The sequence below is a fragment of the Amphiura filiformis genome, chromosome 18, assembly GCF_039555335.1.
Source record: "Amphiura filiformis chromosome 18, Afil_fr2py, whole genome shotgun sequence".
NCBI classification, from domain to species: domain Eukaryota; kingdom Metazoa; phylum Echinodermata; class Ophiuroidea; order Amphilepidida; family Amphiuridae; genus Amphiura; species Amphiura filiformis.
The window spans coordinates 61,248,176-61,270,699 of record NC_092645.1 but is presented as its reverse complement, the minus strand read 5'-3'; the positions used below and the strand labels follow the sequence as shown (position 1 = coordinate 61,270,699).

The 22,524-nt window shown below is 38.7% G+C and overlaps 1 protein-coding gene across 1 annotated transcript; it reads left to right on the top strand.

The window, feature by feature from the left end:
* The first annotated feature begins 516 nt into the window (after window positions 1-516).
* On the top strand, window positions 517-18,111 carry LOC140139277 (uncharacterized). The gene is made up of 5 exons (XM_072161058.1): window positions 517-783; window positions 5,307-5,489; window positions 6,459-7,922; window positions 7,954-8,361; window positions 8,410-18,111. Exons 2-5 carry the CDS (start codon window positions 5,330-5,332, stop codon window positions 17,991-17,993), a joined length of 11,616 nt encoding a protein of 3,871 aa, XP_072017159.1. The 5' UTR covers window positions 517-783; window positions 5,307-5,329; the 3' UTR covers window positions 17,994-18,111.
* Window positions 18,112-22,524: the final 4,413 nt, after the last annotated feature.

Below are 22,524 nucleotides of genomic sequence, written 5' to 3'. Positions count from 1 at the left end.
GAAAATTCTTACTATATCCTTATTAACTATATATCATTGGCAACAAATTATGTGAAAATCATCTGAAAGATGAGAGAAGTCTATTAAATTAAAGCATTTTGATTTTTCAGACATCTTAATTTTTTACCAGCGTGGCAAGAAGTACCGGTAACTAGCATTCAATTTTCATTAGACTCATTGATATCTTGCCTTTATAAAAATGTATACTTTTATATGCCTTGCGTTAATAATTAGGCCTACAAAGCGATGCCACTTTTACTACATGCATGTCTGAGAGTACACAGCCACCTTAAAATACAACATTTCTTCATTCCAAATTAATTGGAATTTTACCAATTTTAACTTGGCAAAATTTTGTTTTTGGGAGTGACTACACCGGGATCGGGAATTTTCCATTTCGTATTGCGAAACATCTGCTGTCTGTGACATACAATGGATTTCATTGTGCTATTTTTAGTTCATGCAATCATCATGTTGATACTGCATCGCTATAAAGGTTAAGACGTTATTCATAAGCTGCATAAATAAATTCGCATTTGCTTAGCGGAACAGTTGGCGCAAATAGCCATAGTAGCTGAAGGCGCCATTAAACTCAAAGAAAGAATAGCGGAACAGTTTCATATGTGAACATGTGTTGCGACGTTACAGTGAAAGACGGGAGTGAAGCTGCCTAAAATTGTCGAGCTCTGTTTAAAGTGAAAAACGAGACGTCCACACAATTCATCATGAGTTGGAGACCGGCCCTAATGGACTATTGGTGACCACCGACCAGCGCAGCAAAAGGTAGGTTTATAATGCGAGAAGGGATGAAGAGTTATTGGAACAAGGAGAGACCATGGAAATAGTATCATCCATGGAGAGACGGAGCAGACTTGAATGCTTCAAGCACAACGTCGGCTTACCAGAACCAGAACGTCGGAACGTTGTAAAATGCTTGTAGGATGGTTGTATATGACAGAACCGGTATCGCTAACATTCTACATGTCCTGTAAATGCTGTGTGTTTGCTAGTGCTTGTTAATGCCAAGATTTTGTAGGTTAACTTTAATTTCAATGAACCCAATCACTTACTTGCCCTAAATCAGAATATTATACAAGCTGATATTGGAGCAAACATGTTAAAATTACAGATGTCATTCGAAAATATTTATTAATCAGTAATACCAATGCAGATGTAAGTATTAACTAGAACATCTTAATATTATAAACAATTACCACAGTAAACTAAAACATGCCAGTGAAATAATTTTCAAACATGGCAACTCTTTCAATGATAGTAATTTTATGCTCGAAGTATTACCAATGGTGACATAAACCTGATAGGTCAGTAGTGGGGGCAACATGATAAATAGGGGGAAAATCTGATCATCCAGTGAGTTCATTTGAACATGGAAATCATTTACTATATTCACAATCTTTCAAAGCTTGTAAAATACTACACAGAGTCATATGAATAAAAATGTGTTAGTAACTGGCTTGTGAAGGTGTTTTGCCTTGTTAGGTTTGCTTCACAATTTTGTTCTGCTCTGCCAAACCACAATACCACTTCCCAGTCACTTTTAATGACCATGCACTTTCATGCTCTACAGCACTCATTCATTTTTTTCACCCATCATACCCAGGGTGAGTAAAAAAAAAGTGCAATAGCGAAAATAATCCATTTTTATTTAAGAACCGAGTTGAACCTTTTAGAAATGATATATCCATTGGTGACCTTGTGTGAAAAAATCAAGGAATTAGCATTTACCGTATTGTTTTTATAACACATTTTATAGCGATACCCAATTTTAATGTTTGTCCAAGAGACATCTAAAATTTGAATGTCAGCCCACTCTGTGTAAGGTAGATTTGGAACCACTGTCATTTTCTTAACCTCATTGGCATTAAAAAAAATGGAGCACCCAAAGCGTTATTGCCCTGGGTCTTGTTGAAGGAGAAGAAACATTATTTGTTGTTATTTTCATTTTACCTTTACTTTAAAGATGTTTATTCTCTATCAAAAACATACCAATTTGTAGGCGGATTTGTGTCGAAATGAAATGCGCGCAAATTGAAGTGGAGTGAATTATAAAATATCCAATAAGTTGGACATATTGGGGTTAAAAAAAACTGGAGTTGGATCGAGTGAGTTATAAAGGACTTAAAGTAATGTTAGAAAGTTTGTTTGAACAGAAAAAAGAAATTAAAATAACGCAAAAATTAACCTTATTTAAGTCAGTTTCAGAGCTGGTGCCTTTATCGTGCATTGCGTGCTCTCATTCAAAATACATGGTACCTCGTGGACAAATAATGAAATTGGGTATCGCAGCAAAAGGACTCATAACAATTAAACGGTAGTTGTGATTCACTTCATTTTTTCACAGAAGGTGACTATTGAGTGTGGCATTTATAGAAACTTTAATGGGAAAGTTCAACGTTGTTCTTGCATAAATATCGATTCTTTGCTCTATTGCATTTTTTACTCACCATACAACAATGGTAGAATGCACAATAAAAGCAAACACAATGTGTGAGAGTAAGAGAATGGGAACCCATGTTTGGTTAATTCGTCATTGGATATAGCAGCAGATTGCCATTTCAGTGAATAACTAACAACAAGCTGCCATATCCAGATATGAATTGACCTATGTGAAAATAGAAAAGTACCAATAAATAATAGGAAACGCAAGTCAAGAAAATGCACTAAACAGTATTTATAATAAATTACTGAAACGGGCGAATTGGTGAGGCTAAAAACTTTTACGGTTTACATTATTTCGGAAAACGGACTTTTGCGATGAGAAGATCAAGGTTGTGCGCACTTCAATTCACTTTTTTTGTTTACGTTAAGGGTGTCAAATTAAGTTGATTAGTTTCAAAAGCACTGAAAGCTCCTTGCGAGCTAAACACTGAGTAAACACCGAGGAAACAGTCACAATACACTACAATACAGTCATCTATCGTAGAAGCCTCAGCCGTGTAGTCCGGTACCCCGGTCACTGAATTAAGTATTATTATACCCTAGGCATTCAATATCCTTTTTGGAGATCCAGACTCAGGGTTGCCAAAAATATTCAGTCAGAATCGCGGGTCAAATCATTGGGACATTGCCCAATTTTGTTCTTATACATGTTATAAATCATTGCTTTTCTAGGAAACTACCGGAAGTTGTGGGAGCCAATATTGAAAACTAGCTCAATTTCTTTTCCTTATAAACACTGCTTTATATTGGACAGGAAATGTACAAATTGCGGAGAACATTTCAAAAGTCACCCAATTGGAGCTAACTGTGCTACCAAATTGTTGGATTGGCAACCCTGACTATGAGCACACATCTCATTTACACCTATTGTCACACATCTTGAAGAGTCACTTTATCAATTAAGTAAAAATTTACTCAAGAGGGTGAAATGTCCTTTTTGGAGGTCAATACTGAACATCTCATATGCTCATCAACCAACTAACCAGTGGCTGCAAAATATTGATCAGCCACACACCTTGAACATGTACAATGTATGTGACCCAATGAGTATGAGTATTATAGTGGCCATTCTCTCATTTACATAATGACAATGATATTGGTCAGTACTGGAGTGAGTGGTCATTGCTTATACGCCCATCAGTTACATGATGACAATGATTATATTGACTTCTGAATTATTCTTGTGGGGCTGTTGAGGACTTTCCTCTCAACTTTTCATGAGTAATTTCATCTTTTTCTGAGTTGTGTCATCTACACCTATGAAGACTTTGATTGCATCTTTCTGCTACATGATGTGTACTTTGCAAACAATCCACCTCGCTATTGTATTTCTAATTGATAATCCACTAACGAAACTAACCACTTTAAATAGATTATTTACACACACAACAAATCAGTACAATTTAAGGTTATACGAGGTAGTGTTGGTCGAAGCAGCCCAAAAAATCGATTTTCATTATCTGAATGAATATATTATTGAAAAATAACACTTTGGTGTTTTGCAAAAGTTCATTCTACAAATCATATACTTTGAAAACCTACTTAATTTATTGTTTTTAATGAGTTATATACGTTTTACAAAAGTGTTGTTGTTTCAACCCTCTTTACAACATAACTCAAGCACCACAGGACCTACAAAGGTATTTCTGTGATATTTGAATTCTTCTACACGCATGCACGCTCGCTATGAATTGAGCAATGCAATTTTTGCTAAAGCTCACTACCATTCGCAAGATGCTGTGAACTACATTTTTTTGTTGCTGCTTCGACCAACAATAAATCGCATTACCTTAACAACTGCGCTAAAGATTGTGACCGAGAAGCACGGGTGACCGCTAGTAAATATAAATATCCAATATGCTCATATGAAACAAAAACAAGAAGTGGTAAGTTTGCATTTAATAGATGCATTTGAAATAAATGCCGGAATTAAATTGATTGACCAATGATAAAGTTTTAATACTGTTGTCCACATATATAACTGCAGCCGTAGATAGCTTGTACTGCTATCAGCAGTAGACGTGCTTCGGACGTGCCATTTTCCTAAACAGCCCGTCAGACTCTACGACAGCACCCAAGTACTGAGTGATAGATCCAAACCAAAGTTACACATAAAATATATGGACAGATTACTTTCAGGCCGGACGGACATGTTGCTTTTAGGAGCAGCCTGTCCTGCAGACTACATACGGTAGTTACGTTTTGACTTAATTTTACACACTTGTGGATAGCTTGTTTTAATCCATCAAAATAATAAAACACACATTGCTATTGATCATCACTACATATGTAACAGATTATTTTAGTTCATCATCACATAACACTGCTATCAGTAGTAGATAGTTTCAAATCAGTGTACCACAACTGTTGTTACTATACCTCATAAATATTTGTTTGGTAATCCAGACATCTTATTGGACAATAACGCCAGCGTCCGAGTACAGTATTTTGACTACTTCCCCGCGCCTGTGCAATTACGCGCACGCGGGGAAGTAGTAAAAACTTCCGCACCCAACTACCACACAGTGTCTCGACCCCGCGCGTCACCGTTCCTTCAGACGTAGCATTATGAATTATGATACACAACGGTGATTCTGCAGATGCGTTTATAGTGAAAATGGCGTCTGCTACATTTATTTTGCCGAGATTACCGATGCATAGTAGCAGTCAAATCATCCAACATCCAACAAAAAGTCGTACCAAATCTGTAGTTTTGTTTGATGCAGGGTACTTTGAGATTTTTTTTTCAATCGTTTCGGCAAAAATGTCGGCAAAATTTGTCAAACAAGTCTTTTAATAATTGATTTAATACAAATCGAGTATTTCAATATTTCTGTCATCTACAGATAGTATACATTAACCATCAAAGATGCGGCGTCGTGTTCGATCCAGCCGGCCTGGTAGCTGTGCTGATTATAGTCACGGTAGTAACGAGGAGGAGAAAGCATCACTAGACCGCAAAGTCCAGGGACAAATAAATCACTGTGTCCTGTCTCATATTTTTGGAGTTGATGTATCTAGCAATGAAGGTAATGTAAACGCCTACCAATTCGCCGTAGAAGTGATGATGTAACAGGATTAACTACCATAGCAATAGGTTAATTTTTGAATATATCATCCTGCACTACAAGCAGGTTGCACTCATCACCTGTATATGTCTGCAATCATATATTGAACACAATACCGCTCTTTTTAAAGATACTAATCTTATAGGTGCGAGTGATCAGCATGATATGGTTCAATGCAGAGGTGAGGTATCGCGTGAACGTACTAGTGCAGCGCGATATATTCAAAAATTGTTTAACCTATTGATATGGTAGTTATCCCTGTTACAGCGAATATGTAATTACCTCACTTTAATGAATGACCATTATTCCAAAACGGTTGATTGTATGCCAAATTTGGTATATGCAGTCGAAGCAGAAGTTTCTTCGCATTATTGTACCTCATTGGGATATACAGGGTGTCTCTGAAAGAGCTGTGTTGTTGGTAATTTTAACTTTTGGACATTTTTTGAATCAACCAGAACAACCAGTCAAATATCAATGACAATTATAGACGCCTCATACGCAGTGCCTTATGGCACTCCTAATATATACATATCATTGGTTGATTGTGAATCCGTGGAACGGTTTGAAAAACGGTTCGTAAAATTCTTATATTTCAAGAACGGTGTGATCAATTGTCAAATTCAAAAAGTATGTGATAGCTGATTTATTCCTCAGCCACATCAGTTATTTAGTTATGTGTAGATTGGGCGTTAAAATACAAAACAAGTTTCCGACAAAACAGTTCTTTCAGGGACGCACTGTTTGATTACGCATTAGTCTAATAGGGGTAACCGCCTCTATTTTCTACCATATTGAATACAATAACTTGAAATTTAGTGGTAACTCAACCAACTTCCCACCTAGTACTCTATTCTAGCTATGTATTTCAGACCATCTGTTGGCAATCTTGTATCAGTAATTATATGACATTATACATTTTTATCGCAGATGCAGTACACAACTTTCCGGAGTTCGTGAATTCGGATGAAGGTACCAGAAGCGAGGAGGAGCAAACAGATGATAAAGAAAACATGAAGGAATGGGTAAAAGACCACATTAAAACGGGCGTTCGGCTACATAATACTTTAAAACAGGTAGTGTCATCCATGCAAAATAATCAAGAACGTAAAGATCTTGATTTTAGTCAAAGAGAAGAAACCTATATCAGAGAGAAATACATGAAATATGCCATTGTGGAAATAAGCAAGAAAATGGAACTTATTCTGAAGAACATGAAAAGACAAGTACTGAAAAACATTTCACAATTTATTGCTTCAGTGCGGAGATTAAAACAAAAAGGTAACATGGTAGAGTTTTTGCAAGAAATTAAGAAATATGTTATTTACTCTGAGGTAAATGATTTGGAAATCTTTTTGCGCAATTTTGTCGATGTGGTTGGTAACGAAGACAAACGAAAATGTCTTGCATGTTTTCAACAATCGATCCAGGATTTCTTATTGGAAAATATCGAACAGTATCAAACTGAATGTGACTTCATCCAGAATTTGAGCAAATATATGAGGTACTGTTTTCAACATAACGTTATGAATGTCCTAACATCGAATATGAATCTGCAGATGGACAAGAAAAAAGTAACCATGGAAACAATACGAAGAATAAATAACGCCAATATTCAGCCAGAAATTCAACTCTTGAAAAAGCTGTCGGTAAAGATAGGCGCACAATGTAGCGAACACTTACAGGACAATGTCAAAAGAATATTAGATCAACATAATCATCCACTGCTGATAACTGAATCGATTGAGAATAACAGGCGAATTGTATCATGCACAGGTCAGTTTATTGATCTAAAAGACGCAACCCGGAAGATCGAAGAACGTAAATTTCCACAAGATGGTGATGAAATTCATTTTGTGGCAAGCCAAGGCATACGCGCGAATGCAAGCTTTTCATGGTTTGGGGTAAATGTGGTATTTGCTGCTGAAGAAATTTATGTTACCGAAAAACAACATTGGAACGTATCCGGCAACGATGCTGTACACACCATGGCAAATGGTCCCCAGTATCGTAGCACAACATGTCCCCCATATCCTAGCCCAAATGGTCCATTAACAGGTCCCCCGTATCCTAACACAACTGGTCCCCCGTATTCTGGCATAGCAGGTCCCTCGTATTGTAGCACAACAGGTCTCCCGTATCATAACACAACAGGTCCTCAATATCCTAGCACAACAGGTCTCCCGTATCATAACACAACAGGTCTCCAGTATCAAAGCACAACAGGTCTCCCGTATCATAACACAACAGGTCTCCAGTATCAAAGCACAACAGGTCTCCAGTATCAAAGCACAACAGGTCTCCCGTATCATAACACAACAGGTCTCCAGTATCAAAGCACAACAGGTCTCCCGTATCATAGCACAACAGGTCTCCCGTATCATAGCACAACAGGTCTCCCGTCTCCCGTATCAAAGCACAACAGGTCTCCCGTATCATAGCACAACAGGTCTCCCGTATCATAACACAACAGGTCTCCCGTATCATAGCACAACAGGTCTCCCGTATCATAGCACAACAGGTCTCCCGTATCATAGCACAACAGGTCTCCCGTATCATAGCACAACAGGTCTCCCGTATCAAAGCACAACAGGTCTCCAGTATCAAAGTACAACAGGTCCCCCATATCATAACACAACAGGTCTCCCGTATCATAACACAACAGGTCTCCCGTATCATAGCACAACAGGTCTCCCGTATCAAAGCACAACAGGTCTCCCGTATCATAGCACAACAGGTCTCCAGTATCAAAGTACAACAGGTCTCCAGTATCAAAGCACAACAGGTCTCCCGTATCATAACACAACAGGTCTCCAGTATCAAAGCACAACAGGTCTCCCGTATCATAACACAACAGGTCTCCCGTATCATAGCACAACAGGTCTCCCGTATCAAAGCACAACAGGTCTCCAGTATCAAAGTACAACAGGTCTCCAGTATCAAAGTACAACAGGTCCCCCATATCATGGCCCAACAGGTCCCTCGTACGATGCTATACACACCATGGAAAAGGCAGATGACGGACGAGAATGGGGAGACGACGGCCAGCCCGGGAAGCATGGATCCCATGGTAAAAGTGGAGGTAATGTCTGCATAATAGCGACTAAGATCTTCAATATATACAATCTGACTGTAATATCGCATGGGGGAAATGGAGGTAATGGCCAAGATGGTGGTAATGGCATTGCAGGAAAAGATGGACAAAACGGGAAGGCCTTAACAGGAGCACAATTTCAAGAGAAATGTAAAGTAGGTGGTTGGTATTTTTATAGTGATAGAGTTACAAAAAATGAATCAAATAGTAATGGACAATATGTAGAAATGGAAACATTTGCGGGAAACAAAATCATATTCAGCAAATATGAGAGTTACTTGAATGGCCAGTCGTATTGTATTCATTATGGTGCACCAGGCACTGATGCTCAACGTGGTGGAGACGGGGGTAGAGGTGGAGACCCTGGAAAAGGAGGTCACGCAGGCAGTATTCAAGTCCTGAACAAAATGACGAAACAGATTCACGCGTTTGAAATCAATTTTGAATCAAGGGATGGAGACGACGGACAAAGAGGAAAAGATGGGTTGGGAGGAAATGGTGGAAAGCACGGAGTTAAAGGCAACGACTGTGCCTGGCTGTTGTCCAATAATTTCATGTCTCCCGCTTATTACCTTGAACAGCAGCTAGATATCGAATATGAAAGAGGAAAGTGGACTGACTTCAGCATTGCTTATTGTCCGTTTCATGAAAAACATGCTCGTATAGTTAAAAAGGAGGGGAGTATTAATCGCGGAAATGCAGAAGGTGGGTGGCATGGGAAGAATGAAAACAAGAGATCACAAGTTCGACAAGATCGACAAGCCCCTATAGATAGTCAGCTTATTCTTACACGATACAATAACATATTGCAGGACACAAGTTATGAAATAACACAGACTGATCTTGGTTTTGCTCATGATATTTTTGAAACTCATGAGTCGACAGTCGAGGAAGTAAGCCAGCAAACAAAATATCACTCTCTTGTTGAAGAACATACCAGTGAGCATATCGAGTGCACATTACCGTCCAAATCTACTGGTGTGAATCCTCATTTGCTAGATGCAACTATTTTGAAGAATAAACAAGTAAAAGATAGGCAATTGGCATCTATTATAAGCAAATTCAGTGAAATGTCGTCGGTAAGTGACTTAATTCGCAACATGGAGCTCCTTGACAAGGTGTTACAGCTAGATCTTCTTTCAGAAAAGAGCACAAAGGCACACTTACTCGACGTCTTTGATGTACTTCATGATAATTTTAAACGTGTTACATTAACAAAATCAGAAGCGCAATCAATATACTACTGTTTGGAAGATATAAAATCTACGTTTGATAAACATGATAAAGTATTAGACTTGAGAAAATCTGATCACACAATTTTAATTGAAAAACTCACGCACATGTCGGCAACTGTCCTGAAAAAGTATGTGTTTGCTTCAGTTGCACAATTGTCGGAAGAAATGGAAGAAAATGCAACTCAAACAATGAATTGTACATTAGGACAATCAGCACAAATGTACTTACGTAGAACAAGAAATAGACTCGTGGTGGATTGTTGTCTGTGGATTATGAAACTGGATGACAAGAAGCAAATCGATGCAAGGTTAGATCAAGTCTACGAGAAGATTCGAACCGCGTACATTCCAGACATTCTTGCCACAGTTCAACCAGATGGTACTTTGGGTGCTGAAATACACGATGGTTACTTGAGTTTTGTTCCGGGTCTTCCGCTTCATTATATTTTCAATTCCGGTGGTGCAGATGTAGATCTACGTGAACCTGATGATATTGGAAGTGGCAAGATATTCACCCGGTCAACATCTTCACTTGCAAATACATTTGAAAAAAGTAGGTACGAACTGAAATGGATGGAGCTATACAAAGATCTAGACGGGTTACAAATCACTCTTAAAGAACCAACAACCCTACCACCAATAGCTAGAAAAATCTTGGGTAGTCTGCGATTCGTTCGCGAGAAAATTACTGAGTTTGAAGCTGTCTTGATGTCCAGATTTTCATGTGAAGGTTTCCTGTTATCAACAGACGAATTGCAACAGTTAGTTAATACAATTCTAAGTGGTGTGGCCCAAGATGACACCCAAGTAATACTTGAATTGACCTCGATTGTCAGCACAAGTCGACAAGCGGATTGGATCGCGGAACTGTTGTATTATAAAATTGTCAAAGGCATCGGAAAAAGTGACAAGAAACTAAGAAAACATTTGCACAACATTCAGTGTAAACAATGGGTTTTGTTTTTAAACCAAAACATCTCATTGGAAGAAGACAGCCTTGTCGAAAGTGACATTAGGGAAGTGGTAGATCTGATAGCAAAATATGAATTAGATGAAGCCACAAACATTATCCTAAGGAAATTGCCCCTATCAGAATGGAGGTACGAACTGAAATGGATGGAGATATACAGAGATCTAGACGGATTACAATTCACTCTTAAAGAATCTGAACTTGCTGAATGTGCTAGCAGGATCTGGGACTTACAGAATCGGTCCGGGAGGGATTTGACCAAATGTCTCTTGGTTATTTTACAGGAGGATAAACATCTGACCTCGACGGTGCTTTTTTTAATTCTTCGCAATTTCAGAGCTAACCGATGGACTTTTGATCAGAAAGCCCTTCATGTCATGGAGACTACTTCATGCCAAGATTGGACTCGGAAGCTTGATGAGATGTATAACCCCGATAAAGATCGTCCAATTGATGAACTAATCAACTCTTTGGAAGGCGATTCAAATAATTCTACAAGTGTACGTAGAAAGGTTAGAGATGTAGGAGACATAGCTTGTCGCATTAATAAGATGGGTAACTCGAAATCGAGCTTCTGTGCTGGAATCAACAAAGCCATTAAACATTATGACCTGGATGACATTCGTTTATGGCTTGTTGAATATCAAAAGAAATCAGAAGGCATATGGGATAGATTCATCATTGGCAACATCGAGGAGGTTGTGTTTATAATACGAAAGGCAATTACACTGATTACAACATGCACCTTACGAAATACGCAGGTAATTGCCTTGCTTTTGTTCATATTGAATAAAGACAGAGGTATTCTTCAGCAGATATCAACAGGGGAAGGGAAATCTCTCATTATAGTGGCACTCGCTATAATAAGGCATCTTGCTGGACAAAAAACAGATGTTCTTACAAGTTCCTGCGTCCTCGCAAAGCGTGATGCAGAAGAATATCGCGACATATACCATGTATTTGGTGCTACTGTCGCACACAACTGCAGCGAAAGTTTACGTGACAGACGAAATGCTTATGGGGCATCAGTCGTATATGGGGAGATAGGATCATTCCAAAGAGACACATTGTTAGACGAGTTTTATGACGAAAATGTGCTCGGGAAAAGGACAAATGAAAACATCATAATAGATGAGGTAGACAGCATGTTGTTAGATAAAGGACAAAACGTACTGTACCTATCGCACAGCATACCAGGGCTTGATACTCTGGAGCAGGTCTATGTAAAGATTTGGATTTATATACATTCAAGAGGTCTCTATGGTTCAGAAGAAGATATTCAGTTGGTTAAAGAATTCATCTTGGCTGATATTCAAGGGTATACTATAATGAAGGAACAACTAAAACAAGAACTTTCAAGTGCACAAACAGAATTTGACGTACAGCCACTCTGGAGTTTTCTGGTTAGAAATGGCATTATCGGTACCAATGGACAGATTCTGGTACGTACGGAAATCAACAAAAGCCCAACACCTTACAAATTCACATGCCCTGAATCAATCCTTTCTCAAAAACAAGCCGGAATTGTGTCCTGTATACTCCAAGAAGTGTCTCAACGAGAACCGGAAATTGCTGTTCCCAATTTCTTGCTCCCTTTCGTTCACCGACATTTGGAAGCTTGGAGTCGGAACGCATTCATTGCGAGAACTATGAAGGAAGGTGAACAATATATCATCGACGTGGACAGATCTGAGAGCGATCGAGGCAAACCAAGCAATGTAATCATCATGGACAATGAAACAGGTACGGAACAATACAACACTCAGTGGCATCAAGGTCTCCATCAGTTTTTACAACTCAAACATGGGTGCAGATTATCATTTGAAAGTCTCAAGGCAGTCTTCATGTCTAACATAACGTTCTTTAAACGATATTCACCATCAATCTATGGGCTAACCGGAACTCTTGGCTCAGAAAAAGAACGTGATCTCTTGCAGGATCTTTACGACATTGACTATGTCACTATACCAACTTTTCGCCCGTCACGTTTCATTGAAGAAGAAACCATCGTTTGCAATGCAGAAGAGCAGTGGAACCAGAACATAGTGGCAAGTGCTCGCAAAGAGTTCACTAAAGCAAGGCCGGTGCTGGTGATTTTCGAAACAATTCGAGATGTCGAGAAAATGGAGAAAATCTGTCGGAGAGGAAATGTCAGATTTCAATCGTATAAACGTAGTTATGAAAACATAGAATTGTTAAGCAACGCGTCTGATAACAAAGAATGCATTTTGTTAGCTACCAATTTAGCAGGACGTGGCACGGATATAAAAATCAGCGATAAGGCCAATGAATCGGGAGGCTTACATGTGATTTTAACTTATTTACCAACTAATGTTAGGATCGAACAGCAGGCATTTGGCCGTTCTGCTAGAAAGGGCCAGTATGGAACAGGCCAAATGATCATTTTGGACAACAGCACAGAATATAGAAGCAGTGAACTCATGAAGATGGAGAGAAACAGGAACGAAGAACACCGTCTTACCCAAATCAGAACTCAATTTGAAACAGTCATTAAGGTGGAAGAGAAACTCTTAGGAGATTTCAGGAATTTATATGAGAGACTGAGAAAGGCGTTACGTAATAGACATCGCAACATTTTGGAAAGACTAAGTGACTTCAAAGAAGGACTGCAAAATGGGAAGCAAAGTAGAAACAAAGACATGGAAATGGTGATATTATTAAGCTGTCTCGACGAATGGGCGTTCGCGTTGGACAGTGTTCAGAACTTAATCAAGGAGGGAAAAGATGTTACCACCAAATTGAAGAACAACTGGCTAGGAAAGGAGCGAATGGAAAAGAGTATTCGGATGTTAGCTAACTCCTCAAAGAAAATGCCAATTGATCTCGTGAACAGTCCGCCACGACGGATAAAGCTAGGTCTTATCATGGTGTCTGACAATGATTCTGAATCTGCCGCAAAAATATTCAGACAAGTTATTGAAGAGGAACCGCATTTTGCAGAGATGGCTCATTATTACATGGTACATTGCTTAATTCAGGAGAAAAGTAAGGATGCGTCAAAACTGAAGTTCCATTTAGAGCAGGCAGAACAGATTATAAGACGACGAATAGATGAATGCGCTGTATCGGTTGGTATCGATGAGGTAATCAAAGACAATTTTGCTGAAAGTCGTGAAAGTTTCTTGTATTCAGATGACTATTCTAAGCAAAAAGAGGGAATGATATGCCTTTACAAAGAATATATCGAATCCATAGAATCATTGCAAGGATGTACTATCCAGGTAAAAAGGCTTCAGGAAAATCAAGTAACGGAAGACCCAGTTCAGGCCAGATTGCTTATACAAGACCTTCAGCAAATAGGTCTGTTAACAAAAGCGAGTTATACTTCCGATGCCATTGAAAAGGTCCAGCGCCTTGGTGAATACTACGATGAGCATTCCATGCAAAATATTGCAAAATGCATTGAACAAAATACTGCTGACAGCGTGAGTGCAGAAGACTTTATCTCTATTCTTCCTAGCAGGGAGGAACTGTGGGAACAACTGAAAATATCAGGTCTACTTCAAGAAGAAAAGGAGTATGTTCTGTTGAAAAGGGAAGATTTTCTAAAGAGTAAGCTACTGGATTCATCAACAAAGAGCCGAGTAAAAGATTTACCATCATGCCCAATTTTACGTCAATTTGTCGAACACAGCAAGGATGATTTAATTGCACCGAGATTCAAACGACCCGTGCTCTTGTATCCTGAATACATGGATACCATCAATATTGACAAACTACTTGTACTAGAACGGTCACAATTTGAGTCAATATTTGGTCCTTTCAATTCATGGCAATATTTTGTACAAGAGAAGGTGATTATGATCAACAAACTTGCTTATATCAGAGATCAGCCCTTCACCATATTACACAAGTACGACACTATTGATGAGAGCGTTTTCACCCTTTGCACTGATGGAGATATCGAAATATCTAGAGGTATTTTTCACCAGCTTCGAGCTGAGGGGGTCATTTCCTATATCAAACCCGCTCGTTTGAAAACGGACGACCTGGATAATATAACCTTAACAGGTTACGAAGAATATGTATCAGAAGTTCAAAAGATACTGAGACATCATTGCAGCTATCGTCTTGCCTTGTATGAATTCTTTGCAGACCTCGAAGCCACTACTCTACCGATCGAATCAAATCCACATGAACGTCTATTCGATCGCATGGTTTATCACAAAATTATCCAACCTGTGAAAATAAAGAATGGTCTGGATGTAAAAGGCGTTAATGCTCAACTTGAAAGATTGCAGCGTATAACTAAAGAAGACTTTCAAAGAGTAACTTGCATCAGCTCAGAAGGAAATGGAAATAATACCAATGACTTGGAAAGGACTCGAGACAATTTGCATTTCATAAGCTTCATGGTCCAGGTACAAGTATATTTGTCCAGCCGAGGTATATACATAAATATAAGCAATGGACTGTCATTGAAAGAGCTATCTCCTGACCATGTGAATGCGATTACTTCGGTAATAGGAAGTATGAAACTGGCGATTCCAATCAAAATGATGTTATACTACAAAATAAATGGAAAAACTATGATTGATCGAGTTAATGACTTTCTGCCAACTTTGATAACGAAAATGATAGAGAAATGTGACCCTATAATGTCGATTTTGGTTGAGTTAGCTTGTCTTTTGGACAATGACACAAGCATGAGTATGTCCGATGAATTGCTACTATTATCCGACAATGGATTTGACAGAATCATACAAATTGGAGACGCCAAATGGACCCTGCAAACCAATTTACGGATTGCTGGTGTTCTTGCGATAGGAGCAGCACAGATAATAGCTGGAGCGGCTCTCGAAGCATATACTGCAGGAGCAGGCACGTTTGTTGCTAATGCTCTAATTTCAGAAGGAATGGGAGATATCATGTTTGGGTTTGGAAGTGCCATATCTGGCCACTGCTCAGTTGAATCATATTGGCAGAACAAGAAGATGAGCCTGTACATGACAACAATTTGTGTTGGTGTTGGTGCCTGTTGGGCAAAAGGCGCAACATTTTCCAGATACAGTCGTAAAATTGGAGGTACACTTTTGCCGAATCATTTGACAGGAAAACATCTAATAAAAGAAGTTGGTATGAAAAGACTCGGTAGAGAAATCGCATCCCGTGCTGGTAAGAAGATGCTCGAAGCTTCGCTTTTGGGGGCCGGAAATGCTGTCATGAACAAACTTGCGGAAATGCAATATGTCCGTAATGTTATCCAAAAACCAATCGTGAATCAGGTGTTGAAAGACATTGACGAAAAGTGGAGTAGAACAGGTATTGATGAAAACATTCGTTATCTGGACTACCTCGTTGGCCAGCAAGAAGCAAGGCGGTTAATATCAAACGTATTGAAAAATATCGATCGCCAATTGAGGGAAGCAGAAAAGAAAAAACATTTCAAAGACCGGATTGTAGGAAAAATTAAACAAGGCTTTGAAAATGCAGAGAACAAACTACGACGGACGAAAAAGGTAGAGAGTGACCAGGGCGGTAGCCTCCTAAAATATATCACAATGGGGTTCAAGATTGCTTATGAAATATACGGAAAATATCAATTACATCAAGAATTAATGGAAGACGTGCAACAGAGAATAGATGAGATAAATGAGGGGTTGCGAGAAACGGTAGCCATGGTAACACAGCAACAGCAAATACACTCTTACTACCATAAAAGCAATGCATTCGTAGCGGAGATGAGACTTGGAGTGAAAAACTTTATATCGTCGAAATTGGAGAAAAAAGTTACAGAGGAAATCGTATTACCAGTGTCACAATGGCTAGTGAGTAAGGTTACAAAATCACTACGAAAACGAATCAAAAATCAGTGTAGAGCGCATCAGAACAGACGAGCTAAAGAACACTTCCACAAGTTAAAGCATGAACATTACCATAAGGTTGCAGAACGTAAAAAACAGAAGCAAGATAATACCAAAAATGCTGGACGCTCGACTCTAGAACAGGACTTAGAAATAGATTACCGCGAAGCATTAACGGAACTTTGTAAGACAACCAAGGACCCCGAATTAATTGCTGAAATGATCAAAGAAGGTATGCCGTTAGGTATTGAGGGTGTTCAGGCCATTGCTGAGATATCAGGAAGGCAGGTAATTGTTCATCAACCAGGTATTGATGACCAAACCATAAGCAGTACATTCGAACCGGATGACCAAGATGAACACACAGAAGTGCCCATTGAGATAAACTTTCAGAAAGATATCGACGGGAATGCATACTTTACAAACGTAGATAGAGATGAATTCCATTGTCCACTTAACGCCGTAATGTCTAAACTAGACAACTCCGATATTAGCAGGGACACTATTGCGGAAACAATCAAATCGAGCTCCATAATACGAGATCGAATTGAAAGAGGTAATCATGAACATTTCATGGATAAAGGATTGATTTGCTCACAAAAATGCAAAGCAAAACCCAAAGATTGGTTAGACGTGGAACGGATGATCGGTAGCGGAAGCACGGTGGAGTATTGGAAAGGCCGCTCTAAGCTCAGATTACATACATATATGTATACATCAAGAGGAGCAATAACTGAATACAGTGCTGAAAAGACCAAGGAAAGGGTTCATTGGTTCCAAAGTGCTCATCAAACTAAGGACGGTGCTCGTTTGTACGCTGAAGCGGAGGCTACACGGCATACCTGTCTAGAAGACAATGGTCACTCTGCTACACGACCCGCACTCTCGTATGATTATTTGAGCGCAGCTGCTCATATCCGCATTGACCAAAAATATGTGGTATCACGAAATGTCTCTAAAGAAGTAATTATTACGCTGTCTAATAGCGACAGTCCTAAAGAAGGTATCTACAGTGCTTTGGCTACATTTTGTGAATCAACTTTGTATGAAGAGGAGGTGAAATCTCAAAGCTATTTGAACCACTTGAAAAAGCAAAGACTATCGCAAGAGGAGTTCTCCGAGGGATTGCATCGCGAATGTTACAAAGTATACCAAGTGGCCAAGTTTCTCAATGACGGTAAAATCCCTGCTTGCACAAAAACACCTACACTCCATCCGAACGACCCATACAAAGTTGTTATTGCAGGCAAACTGTCCAGGGTGAAAACTTTAGAAGACATTGGAAAAATAATGAGAACTCCTGCTCCTTGTACCGTCTATAAATGGGACGAGACTGTATAACTGAATATCTTATATAATGTACTGTACAACGACAGCTTTATTTTTCGAGGGATTTAATTTCGTGAAATTTGGAAGGTTTCATGGCATTGCATTTGTACGAAATGTTATACGTTCTTTATATTTTGTTGTGACGATAATTCAGTCAATAATTGATTATTGATCACAGGGCAGAAAGCCATGAATAACCATTCATCAAGTGAACGTTTTTATATCCGATTCCGTGCATCAATTGCACTGAGTGAACCAATGATTTGTTTCTCCGTTAATAAATTCGTCACTCCTTGCTAGCCTTGCGACTGATGCACATCTACTCAACTTTGGTTCACGATGAATAGTTAGACTGGTAACATGATGACGATTCTAATGTCATCATGTCTTGCACGTGATTCATATTAAATTATACTACTTATGTGATGTAACTCTGGTAAGGTTTTATATTAATTCATACACCTTGTATTTTGATCAGTTTAACGTAAATTCATAATAAATTCTATGATACGTAATTTCTGTTTCACCTTGTTCATTTAGAGATTGTCATTCCCGTTTCCGTTCATTCCCTCATCCCTTGGGACTCCAAATCTGGTACCTCGCTCTTCCTTCCCATGACTAATTCCCCAATTTAAATTCATAAGACATGGTGGAAGAATCCTTTCGGTCAATCATTTTTATGTTATTTGGAGTCCCGTTTGCAATTTTGTTCATTTCTCGCATACATTCGCACACATTATACACACAAGGGTATTGTGAGTTACATCGCGTCAATTGTCATCACAAGAATTGGCAGCTAGCATGGCTGGCAGGGAGGCCGTGTATTGCACGTAAAACATGTAAGTCTGTTGTTTTGTCTTATTTATCGTTTATGGCAAACTAGAATTTATATTTATTTTATTATGTATTGGCGAGCTAGCAAAAATATTGTTGTACATGCATTGTGATCAAGCAGACATTTAGGCCTTTTCAATTTCAGAAGCGTATATAGTGTTTGGGGCAATGCCCTATAAGTTCTTTGTTTGGTAAAGTATAAAGATACGTTCTTTGTCAGTTTCTGTCAGCTTGATCTCATTATGCATAATCTCAGCCACTTCATGTGAAATTATTGATGATGTTCTGTTTGGACTCAATCCTATTGATTGACACACCTTGATTTACCTTTGTTATATTATTATCATTGATTTGAGATACATGCAGTAATTCTTTCAAATTGAATAGGCCGCGTGGTACTTGAACAATTTTCTGAGCGCTTGACTGATTGTCTGTTGAATGAAACATTGGTTCATCGTCCTATTAACTTAGAATATTTTTGCAGTCATTTATTTTTATAATCCTTCACTGTTTGGACTTTGACAATTTTTCGTAGTGAAATATTTGTTTCATTCTTCACCGTCTGGACTTAGAAAATTTTTGATTTTAATTTTCAAATCGTTACGCGGCTGGACTTAGTTTATTTTCATTGATCATATCCAAACTGTCATCACTATTTACTGCGTATGTTGTGAGTAATATATTATAAACAATGTTATATCGTATGTGATCCGATGATCACCGTGTATTATTTTATCATGTTCTCTGGTTATATGATATGATGATCGTGTGTATTTGTTAACATGAGTGATAATGATGTAAAAGAGGAGTCTCAAAGTGATCATAGTAATTCAGATAGTGACAGTGAGACCGATAGTATTGTGGATTATTCAGACATGTCTTTCAAATATGACATGCGTGGTTTTGGTCTCAAATATTCAGGGGGTCCGAAGGATGATCTTGATACTTTTATTCGCAAATTCAATAATTATGCGCAGTTGAGAGATTATACCGATCCCAAATCCCTCTTGGCTTTAAATGCAGTCATTGATGGTCACGCTAGCGTTTATTTAGAAAGAATTGAGGAGGCTGACAAAAACACTGTTGATAAAATACACAAGTTACTCAAAGATCACTTTGAAGGTCAATCATGGTTATGGGGCATTGAGTCGCAATTGTTAACCCGTCGTCAACAGGTGTCCGAATCTATTGATGACTATGCCTCTGATATTATGTTGTGGGGTAGGCAGGCAAAGAAGACAGACGCTGAGCTTATGTCAATTTTCATTCGAAATTTATTGCCAAAAGTGCGGGCTTTTGTATTCTCGAAACAGCCCGAATCATTCACGGCTGCCCTTGAAGCAGCGAGACTTGCCATTTCAGTAGAGCTTTCAGCAAATGAGCCTGCAAATGAGTCTCTTATTTCACATCATGACAAAGCTAAACAGTCGCCTGTCTCCTCTGATCCTACAACTTCGGCCTTAGACAAAATTACTGGTTTGGTGGCAAATATTTCTTCAAGATTGGAAAATGTAGAGCAAAATGTAAATACCACTCCAAATTCCAGTAGAAATTCTAGGCCTACTAGGTCAATTGTATGCTTCCGTTGTGGCTATACAGGTCACAAATGGAGGAATTGCTATGCACGAAAAGGCATAGACGGTAAACCGTTAAACTAACATCCCCATTTGCCAAGTTTGAAGGGAAATATGTTGGGAAACATGCAAGTGGGGAAGATAGAAATTCTTCTTAACATGAACGTAAATCAAGAGTAAAACAAAGATGTGATAATGCGCGCTCAGTCCGCCCACCTTCACAAAGTCCAGAACGATCGCGTAGACAATCAAAATCTTCCAGGCATGACCGCAAGATCGATATCAAATTATCTGAGTGGAATACCATCTCAGCGTCTATTCAAAACAGATCAGTTCAATGTCTGGTAGATACTGGTGCGTCAATAAATTTAATTGATTATGATTGGCTAATTGCAAATTTGCCTATGGGTTCTTACAAAATGGAACAATCGCGTATAAGTCTAGCTCGAGCAGCAAACGGTAGTGATATGCATATTGCTGGTTTTGTAACCCTTCCATTGTCAATAGATGGTAGTATTTTTGTCACACCTTTGAATGTTGCTCACAATCTTTCTGAGACTGTTATTTTGGGATCTATGTTTTTAAGGAAACACGGTGCTGTGATAAATTGTGCGACAGACACGCATACTCTAAACAAAAAGAGCCAAATTCGTGTTCTTGAAAAACAAGAAATTCCTCCGCACACTCAATCAATTGTTCGCGCCAAACTTTCCAATAAATTGCCAGTAAATTCTATAGGCCTTTGTCAAGGTGGAAGACGCATTACAGCGCTTGGTGTTTTAGTTGCAAACACTACATCAAGTGTTATCGACAATTGTGCGCATTTACTAGTTATGAATGCTACTGATGATCCAATTACTTTGTATCCCCGCACCAAGTTGGGTACATTTTCTCGTGTTCTTCCAAAACTTGTAACTCCATTTTCATCGGTAACATGTGAAAAGGTCAATAGTGTAAATATGTCTTCTAAAGAAAGTAGCAAAATTGATCAAATGAAAAATAATATGGAGTCTAAAGATACTATTAATCCACAAGTTATGTCTAAAGTGAAACTAAATGAAAATCATTTGTCAAAAAATGAAATGTCTGAAATTACAGGGTTGATATCAGATTATGTTGACATTTTCCAAGTAGATGGTGGGCCACTTGGTAATTATTCAGGAATCAAACATGAAATTCATACCGATAGTCCCCAGTTCGTTCCCGGCCGTATAGACATGCACCTCATGTTCAAGCAGAAGTTCGAAGGCAAGTTGATGTAATGTTAGACCAGGGAGTTATTCGTGAATCAACTAGCCCTTGGAGTTTTCCGTGTGCATGATACCTAAACCAGGGACAAATACTTGGCGTTTTTGTATCGATTTTAGGAAATTAAATAGTTTAGAGCCGCGTCAGAATTGGCCGATTGCTCATATACATGACGCTCTAGACAGTTTGGGGTCTAACGAACCAAAATACTTTACAACTTTGGACTTAGCCTCTGGCTACTGGCAAATAGGCCTTGAGGAGCAATCTAAGCCTAAAACCGCATTTATCACCCAAGACGGTCTGTATGAATTCAATGTTATGCCATTTGGCCTCCATAATGCGCCGGCAACCTTCCAGCGAGCGATGCAAGAAGTATTGCGAGGGCTAAATTGGAAATTTGTATTCTGTTACTTAGACGATGTGATTATCTTTAGTAGAAGTTTTGAAGAACATTTGGATCATTTAAAACAAGTATTTGATAGACTAAGAGAAGCAGGATTAAAGTTACAACCCAAGAAATGCACTTTTGGACAAACTGAAGTCAAGTATTTAGGGCACATCGTTAGCAAAGATGGCATAGCTACAGATCCCGCCAAGCTGCAAATTGTTAAGGATTATCCTACTCCAACCAAAGTTTCTGAAGTTCGTTCTTTTTAGGTTTTGTGGGGTATTATCGCAGATATATCAAAGATTTCTGTAAAATTGCTGACCCACTCACAAATTTAACCAGAAAGAATATTCCTTTTCGTTGGGATGCAAAATGCATTGAAGCATTTGAAACTTTGAAGCAAAAACTGCTGGAGCCTCCAATTCTGGCCTATCCAAGATTTGATGGTACTGAATTCATTCTTCAAACTGATGCCTGTTATACAGGGCTAGGTTATATA